The sequence below is a fragment of the Ipomoea triloba genome, chromosome 4 (genome assembly GCF_003576645.1).
Source record: "Ipomoea triloba cultivar NCNSP0323 chromosome 4, ASM357664v1".
NCBI classification, from domain to species: Eukaryota; Viridiplantae; Streptophyta; class Magnoliopsida; order Solanales; family Convolvulaceae; genus Ipomoea; species Ipomoea triloba.
This window is the reverse complement of record NC_044919.1, coordinates 4,555,558-4,564,316: the sequence shown is the minus strand read 5'-3', so window position 1 is coordinate 4,564,316 and position 8,759 is coordinate 4,555,558. Positions and strand designations below refer to the sequence as shown.

At 36.3% G+C, this 8,759-nt stretch overlaps 1 protein-coding gene across 1 annotated transcript in view; it reads left to right on the top strand.

Moving 5' to 3' along the window:
- The window catches only part of LOC116014767 (cytokinin riboside 5'-monophosphate phosphoribohydrolase LOG3-like), a 4,870-nt gene extending 2,225 nt beyond the window's left edge, over positions 1-2,645 (top strand). Inside the window, exons 4-7 of the mRNA XM_031254718.1 lie at positions 110-209; positions 1,654-1,724; positions 1,838-1,981; positions 2,254-2,645. Of these exons, the coding sequence (XP_031110578.1) occupies positions 110-209; positions 1,654-1,724; positions 1,838-1,981; positions 2,254-2,337 (399 nt within the window). The 3' untranslated portion in view covers positions 2,338-2,645. The remainder of the gene's footprint in view (positions 1-109; positions 210-1,653; positions 1,725-1,837; positions 1,982-2,253) is intronic.
- The last annotated feature ends 6,114 nt before the right edge of the window (positions 2,646-8,759 follow it).

The following is an 8,759-nucleotide window of genomic DNA, read 5'->3' as shown; positions in this document are numbered from 1 at the left end:
CCCCCCCCCCTTTTCCCAACTGTCTTCTTCATCCCACTCACCCCACCCAATGGGGGTCAATTTGTAATTAATGTTTGTTCTTTCTGGGATGCTTTTCTTTCTTGCACAGTTGACTGGTGAAACAGTAGGGGAAGTGAAGGCTGTTGCAGATATGCATCAAAGAAAAGCAGAGATGGCAAAACATTCAGATGCCTTTATTGCCTTACCAGGTTGGTATGAGACCTCTGCAAGACCAATATGTCACTCTTTTCACTTAAATTGTTAGGCAAATCATCTGAAACTAAAGGCCCTGCCTGCTTTATGCTACATCAATTTATTTCTTTGATTTTTTCATCTTTTTAGAAAATATTTTAACATAGAAAAGACAATGGGTTAAAGGGTACATTAAATCTGACTTTACGGACAGTTCAGTTGATTCTTGAGTGGTAGATTGTGTGGACAATGATACAGAATTTCGTCTTTTGTGGGCAAGGGAACATTATATCTGTAATATGGACAACACAACAAGATTAAAGGGAGAATGTGGTTTCTGCCTTCTTGGGTTTTGGACTTATGATACTAAAAACAGAAACATGTATTTCTATGAAAGCAACTGTGTTAAGCTTAAATGACCCCAAGAACAGTCTGCCCTTTGAAGCAAATCACAGCTCCCAAGATTCATGATTAGAGTGCTACACTTCAAACTTTAAAGCCCTACTTGTTGACCCATCAACATCTTGCACTGAAAATCAGAGCTAGTCTCTGTGAGAGCCTACTCCTGTCATTTACTATATTCTTTCATTGTTGCTATCACAGCTCTCTGTGGTGTCAACTACACAAATCTTTACTTGTCATAAGTAGAAACAAGTCCAAATTGCAGGAGTTTCACATATCTGGTATTGCAAACTAGCTGCTCTACCTAGCAACCTATTATGTAATGTTTCACTCATTTCAAGGAATTTATAGTTTCCCAAGAAATCAACACTACCCATTTTTCTCATTGTTGGTGAATCTTGGTTAAGTACCCTACTCAACTCTTCTCATAGTCAAAACCATGCCAGCATACCTTCTCAGAGACATTTTAACATGAAAGTCTTGTAGAGGATCATAAATATCCCCACTACCAAAAGGTGTGTACGGGGTAAACTCTGCATTGTGATCCTTGCCAGGAAAGGACCATAAGAAAGTAAACCAGTTTAGGTTGTCTATAGCTGACCAACTCAAACCAAGAAGGCCAATTGGCTGCTCCCACTGAGAGTCAAACATGTAACCTTGTGGTTACCAAGTCAACAACCCGACAAACTTGGCTGGGGTTGCCCAAAGGATGCTATTGATTTTGAGAAATGGAAGTAAGGTTGAGACCAAGTATTTTCTATCACCAACACAACAAGTCAACAATGAATATTCAAGTCTGTTCCAAAACATCTTCATTAATCATCACATAATCAAAATGCAGCAAGTATTCTAGTCCTTTCTTAAATATTATCTGGTAAATCAAAGTGAAAGCTAGCATGATTTCCTATTGCTTTTCTTAAAAACTATTATTTGGACATGGACTTGTTGAGTTTAGCTAGTAAGTTATGGTTCTACTAACTTTACTTTTTTTTCTTGAGAATAAATTTACTTATTTAAGCTTTAAGCCTCTTGTAACTAGCTCTTGACAATTATGTGCAGGTGGTTATGGTACACTCGAGGAGCTACTGGAAGTGATTACCTGGGCTCAACTTGGCATTCACGATAAACCGGTATGCCTTGATGACAATTTCTCAGATTAGTTCTGGAAAAAATTAAGGAGCTTTTCATTGTATTCAACAACACCTTCAGAACTGACAGCCACAAAATGTGTGTGTTTTTGTAGGTGGGGTTGCTGAATGTTGATGGATACTACAATTCATTGTTGTCGTTCATTGACAAAGCAGTGGAGGAAGGCTTCATCAGCCCAAACGCTCGCCATATCATCGTATCTGCACCTACAGCCAAGGAGCTGGTCAAGAAAATGGAGGTAATTTCTAAATTCTAATCCTGCTAAAACCATATAAGATGCCTGCATTTTATCCCTTCATTGAAAGAGCTCTATAACTATCCCATTTTACCATAACAAGATGATATCATTCTTTTACTTTGAAAAGGGTAGAAAAATCTCTTTCCACCATGTTTAGCACCATATTCAGAGCTTTAAACTATATTCTGTTCTTCTATATATGTCTGCTTGATGTAGAAGAAGCTTTGAACTAGGAAACTTGGTTAATTAAATGCGTACTTTTATGATAACAGGAGTATGTTCCATGCCATGAAGGAGTTGCATTGAAGTTGAGCTGGCCGGGAGATGGGGCGGCTTGGGTACCCTCAGATGCATGAAATCTCTCGACGAAAATTGGGTCTGCAGCATAGAAAAGCTTATTAGGATATGAAGAAAATACTGATGAACCTGAAGATGCTAACTTCAAACTGTTAGATTTTTGTTGTGGAGGGATGTCTTTTTTTTTTTTGTATATTTACTACTTGGAAAAAATGATCTTTTAGCATATGCACATGTTGCTATCCTTGTACTCCCTCCACATGGAAATTCTGTCCTTTTTTACTCTGCAAGTTGTAACTAGGTACTAAGGAGATGCAATATTGATGAATTCCCCCATTAATGTTAACTCACTCAGCTATTGTGTCCAGTTATGCATCACTCTTGAATACAGCTAAAGCCATCTTTTTTTTTTCTTTTTTTTTTTAAGGAAATTTACAATTTTTTGGGTTTTTCCCAATATGTCCCCCAGCCGATATTCGGGGGATTAATCCTTCGTCCCAATGGTCAGCAGACTAAATAGTAGGAAACTGGCCAAATAGTTTGCTCCATTCACATGGTAGGGATCACGCCCCAACCTCATGTTTAAGGGATGAGGTGCTGAACTACCACACCAACCATGTTGGTTAAAGAAAATTTACAATCACTGTTTGAGAGTGTGCAAAGTAGCAAAAACTCAGATTGCTCGTCATGATATATCAATCAAGAATGTGTTCACAAGAATCATATACTCGGTCACCCCTTTTCGGGCTAGTTAACGCCATCTTTGTCTCGAATGACAAGTCCATTATTATGTTGTCGCTGGGACAGGCAGACACCAAAGCCATGGCTGGCAACACCCACCAAATTTAAACCTCAAAAACCATTAAAAAAAAGATTGTCGTTGAGGATGATGATGAAAAGATGGGGTCTGGCATTTGAAGGTAACGTAAGACAACAGATTTCAGATGTATATTGTTTGTTGTTAAGGTTTGGGCCAAGAAAAACAGGGATGATGATCCGGGTAGCGACAGATAACGGGCAGTGGGCGGCGGGAGACGGTACAATGGAGAAAGTAGGGGCCTGTGATGCATTGCATATATGCGGCTTCTCCTTCTTCTTCTGGGCAAGGATGGTGGCCCGGCAGAGCAAAATGCATTTGTTGGCATTTGATAATTTAGGACAAAACAAAGTTGTTGGTCGGCAGACTTCGTGACAATTTATGTACCTGTTGCCTACGTAGTAGTGGAGATGACCGACGAACATCACAATAATAGAGGTTTTTAAAATTTTTGTTTTTTTAAAAAAAACTGTCTTGGACATGGTTTAATTGATCAAGAATTCAAAATAAGTGAATAAATTTCACTTTGCTACCAACATTTGAAGGCCAATAAGTTATTTGACGCATATTCAGCGCATTAGAAAGTAAGGTAATGGGATAACCCCAACTAAATGACTAATGATACAAACTTGTAATCCCAAGATCACGAGTTCAAATTTCAGCCCTCTTAATTTGAGCTAGTCAACTATGAGTAATCTAGTCTGGTTTATCTCATCGTGATCCATTGTCGGTTATGATCACAAGGTGGGGTTTACTTAGTACACACCTTCAAACAGTGGGTTTCCTTTGTCACCCAAAAAAAAAGTAGGGTACTATAAAATCCTATTGCTAATAAGACATTTTGAGTAAATTAATAAGCGGGTTACTAATGGTAACATTGTGGATTGCGATTCATGTAGCAAAATTTACCCATGATACAAGTTCATTTTTAGTCTGTTATAAGATCAGTTTTAGTATACTATACTTTCATTTTGACTTGTAATACACTAGAGATAAATTTGTATAAATATTAAGAATTTATTAAAAATAAACTTGTATTACACAAAAAAAAAAAAAAACTTATAATATACTAAACAATGCAGTATCTGTTCATAACTACTTTCTCAACCTATTGAAGCACAAGAGTCTCGAACCCACCACCTCCCGTGTAAAGGGAAGGGTTTGATGTCACTGGACCACAAGGTCCTTGGCTCAGAGTGCAGAGTATAATTTTTCCATTAATCTCATAATTGTTGGAATAACGAATGTTATATGCGAAAAAAAAAAAAATTATTTATCAAAATAAACTAAATTAATTTTTTTGGGGTCATATTCATGATATCACCCTTTTTTTTTTGGTGTCATCACCACATTATATACTTGTCATATAAAACCCCCACAATGAATTTAGTTACTGTTTCAATTTCACATTTCTGCAAGAGACTTGGGCCAGAGCTCAATGGGTTTTTCTTGCACATAATATTAATACACAGAAGCCCACCATTACGAAAAGGGCTTATCTTTTTGGGCATATACATTTGGGGTTAGGGCATGCCAAAATACTGGGCTTATTAGGTATGCCAGTGGAGGGTAATTTTGTACTGTGATATAGTTGAATTTACACTATTCCCTATATCATGAGGTTCACACATGTAACACAAGTCATAGTGTAAGAAACCTAACATTGTTATGTATTCCATTCAAATCTTTTGACTCAACTTATATAATTCAATGTCAACACATATCGTGATGGCAAAATTCATGATTTATCGTGGAAATTATAAATTTCGTAACAAAATCAAACATAAGTGGTTTTTGGGTTACGTTAATAGGAATGGAAGAAAAATGAAATATTGACCTAGGTGGGTAAGCCGGAGACGTTATAACTTTCTATCAAACTACGATAATATAGGTCATATTAGAGAAGATCTTGACTAAATGAAGGAAATGGTAAGTATATGGATAGTTTATTCTAGAACAATCATAGTCAAATTGATTGGACAGTTGGCGTATGATTTATTAAGACAGGACATACCTAGAGCAGGTAAGTATATGAATAGTTTATCCTACAACAATCATACTCAAATTGGCCAGGCAATTGGCATTGCGCACAAGGAACTTCCCTCATTACTGCTGATGAGACTTCATCTCGGATTATTGTATTTAAATTTCATTCTTGTGACCAACTGAGCTGTTTACGCGGAGATAGCTAGTGTTTGAAATTGAAAATTAATTGGAAATGAATTGGGATGCAAGAGAGTTGTCACATTAAATGCGTTTTTTGGTGTTGTAGTGGTGAGTGGCGTGTCAAGAGGATAAAGGGGTCCACACGGTTGGGTAGGTGGATCCCCCACCACCGTTAAAACCCCCACCCACTGTGCTTGTAGTTTCTTCACTCTCCTCTGACCCCAAGAGGTAACAACGCGACAGAGATTCGATAAAGGGAAGTCAGTCGTTGAGTGCACAAAAGGGACACATCCGTACGTCACCTCCCCCGTCATCACCTGACACGTGTCCCCCTCTTTACTTTTATCAGTTTACGGAAACAGTCAACGTCCTCCTCCCCGGCCCCTTTGTCCCCACGCCGCTGCCGCCTTGGCCCAGCCGTTACTCCCCCGTATTCGCCACCGCTGGGTAACGTTAACGGACGATGAATGGGATGTTGGTTAAATTACTGTTATATAAGACTTTTCATAATAATACTGCTAATAAAAAGTGTCCTCAGATCAGAAAACATGTCAGGTTTTATAAAGCGGACGTTTTTGACCAGACAGTTGAAAATATTAATCCAAACTCATGGTGCAAAAGTGAATGATTCAGATGGGTTAAAAGGTGAGCAGATTCTGTGGCAGTGTCCAGAGTGAGACCTCAAAACCCTCAAAACCCTTTGCTTCTAATGTTTATAAAATTGTGTAATAAAGTCTCGTATTAAAAAATCACAAATTTACCAAGATCTTATGGTCTAATGACACTCAATTGCATTCTCATACAAAAAAGGTGGGTTTGAGCATCAATAGAGGTGATATTGACTCTTTGTGCTTCAGTAGGTTGAGAAAGTAGTTATGAACAGATAGTACATTGTAACAGAATCAGCAGCACTAAAAAAATCACAATTTTAAACTCTATCAGCATCTACCATGAATAGTGACGGAGGATTTCTCTGATTACTAAAAAAATTTTACTAATAGATAATCAAAAGAATTTTATAATATTGCTAGTTACACTGTCATATGTTTTATAAAATTATATATATGTTGTTTTACAAGTCGTATTGTCCCTCTATGTACATTGAGTAAAGCAAAAATTAAAGTACAATTTTTATAAAGTATACGACACAATTTTAAAAAAACAAATTCTAAAAGATAAATGTAGTGTGCATGTGTACTTTAAGAGAATATGAAAATTATTTAAAGCAGTTTAGTTGTTTTGGGAAAAAAAATTATAAAGAATACTCCGTAACATTTAACTATTTAAGTACTTTATTTTAAGTACAACGGAAAAAACAAACTTAAAGTCTATGTTTAACAACGCCAACTACATAAACTAATAAATATGTGATGTCTTATAGGGGGGTAATCACATATATGGACACCAATTTTCATTTGATTCTAACTTTCATGCAAAAACTTGATTTAAAACACTTTAATACGGGATATTTATCTTTTCAAACTAAAATTTATAAAATACTTATAATTTCACACATAATAATACAACGTATATATTAATATTTAAGGTGTGAGATTGTCATCAATGCCTTTTACGCTCCACAGTACATGATATAAACATAAAGCTTCCACAAAATATTGACATGATAGAATCCTCCCCGCTCCCCCCTCCCACACCCCCCACACTCACGCATAATGACATAAAGGCTAAGATGCGGATCAACGTCATGCCTTTTGTATAAATTCAAAGTCAAAAAGCATAGTGATAATATTAACTTTGTACTTCGTACAAACTCAAAATTTCACTATATAAGCCCTACCACCCATGAGAACAAAGTTTTCATGTAAGAAGTGTAGACAAATGCGAGCCATTAATCTAGTAAATCTAACGGTCAAAGATAAAGAAAAATAATGACCAAAAAAGTGAGGTCAATTTCATAAATTTACAAACTTTCAAAAGGTAGGGTCAAATTTTGTAATAATTAAAAATTGACACATCATTTTTTTCCCCTTATTTTCTAATCATTAATCATCTTAAATGGACCGAATCATATTAATTCACACCTCTTACAGGTAATATATATAGTTCCTATTTAATCCTAAGTTTAAACTACAAACCTAGGGATTCCTTCCCCTGCCTTGAGGAACTCTTGAGAGGAGGTAAATCGTGGCGTGCAATAGCACAATATTTGAATAATGCTTCTTTATTTCTTAAGATTTTACTTATTCACACTCATACTTTTATCACTGAACTATGTCCCAGAATCGTTCCTATTTAATCTTGATTATATGTATCTAGTTGTGAATTATTCAATATCCACAACTCTATATAGGCCCATGCCATCCAATTAAGTGGGTTGAAACCATGAAATGCTGCAAAATAGTGAGGATGTTTAACAGTTGGAAAGTAATAAATGGGGGATGATTAACACATACACTTGTAGGTTTTGCATTAAAAGTGAGAGCAGAAGCACGGCAAGATGGCTCAACCGAAAAGACCGATGGCAAAGTAGAGACCACAGGACCTACCTATGCCATACATCGCATGTGGATGTTTTTTCTCGTATGTTACCTTTTCCAATCTTTCCTTCTCAACATCGAAAGCTACGTTTGGTTAACAATAGCCCCTGCACTAGCAGCTGCCAATTTATTGTAAACCCAATCATGGACCTCCACTTATGGGCTACTTAGGAAACCTAGTTAGACACCTACCTACATATACATATTGTGCCTAGCTATGCCAACAAATTATAACCATAGTTGGTTGTGTTTCTATTGTATTCATGGTGGTGGGGTGCTGGGGAATGGGGGCTGTTAAAAGAGACATCTATACTAGTGTGTGTGTGTTTTTCTTTTTCTTTTTATTAAATTTTGGCATATAGTATATTGGGTTGTTATCCATCTTAGTCAATAGTTTATAAATGTTGTTGTGTGTATCGAGGTCAAATAATTTGATGTCGAGTGACATATGGTGTGCTTATGTCGCTGATGTGAATAGTTAATTGAGTTATTTTCTTGTGGTCACACGCACGTGGTATGTTTTTGAGTAGTTAATTTTAGTTTTTAGTCGTTTCTTGGATATTGGGCACCTGAATTTTAAAAACTTGCTACATACTCTTCATCCTAATCAGGTATAAATGTGGGGAAGTTTAGATTTTGAAGTAGTCTAACACATTGTCATCGTCGTGCTTTTGAAATATGACGCCCACGGCTACGCAAGCATAATGAAATCAAGTTGAACATTTATTATCAACTGTAATTTGGTGTAACGATAAGCATTTGATATGACAATTAGTATTAAAGTAGGGCGATTGTATAAGTTTGCTATTGACCTACATTTGAAACGTAACAACTCACAAATTAAATCCAATGGTATTGAAACTAAAAATGGAATCCTATACGTTGTAATGTATCTAGTTTTTTTTTTTTTTAATTGTATTTAATTTCTTCTAGCAGTGAATTTACGTAGCGGGTCGGTCCATACTCCTAACCCTGTGAGAAAGTTACAAGTATGACTCTT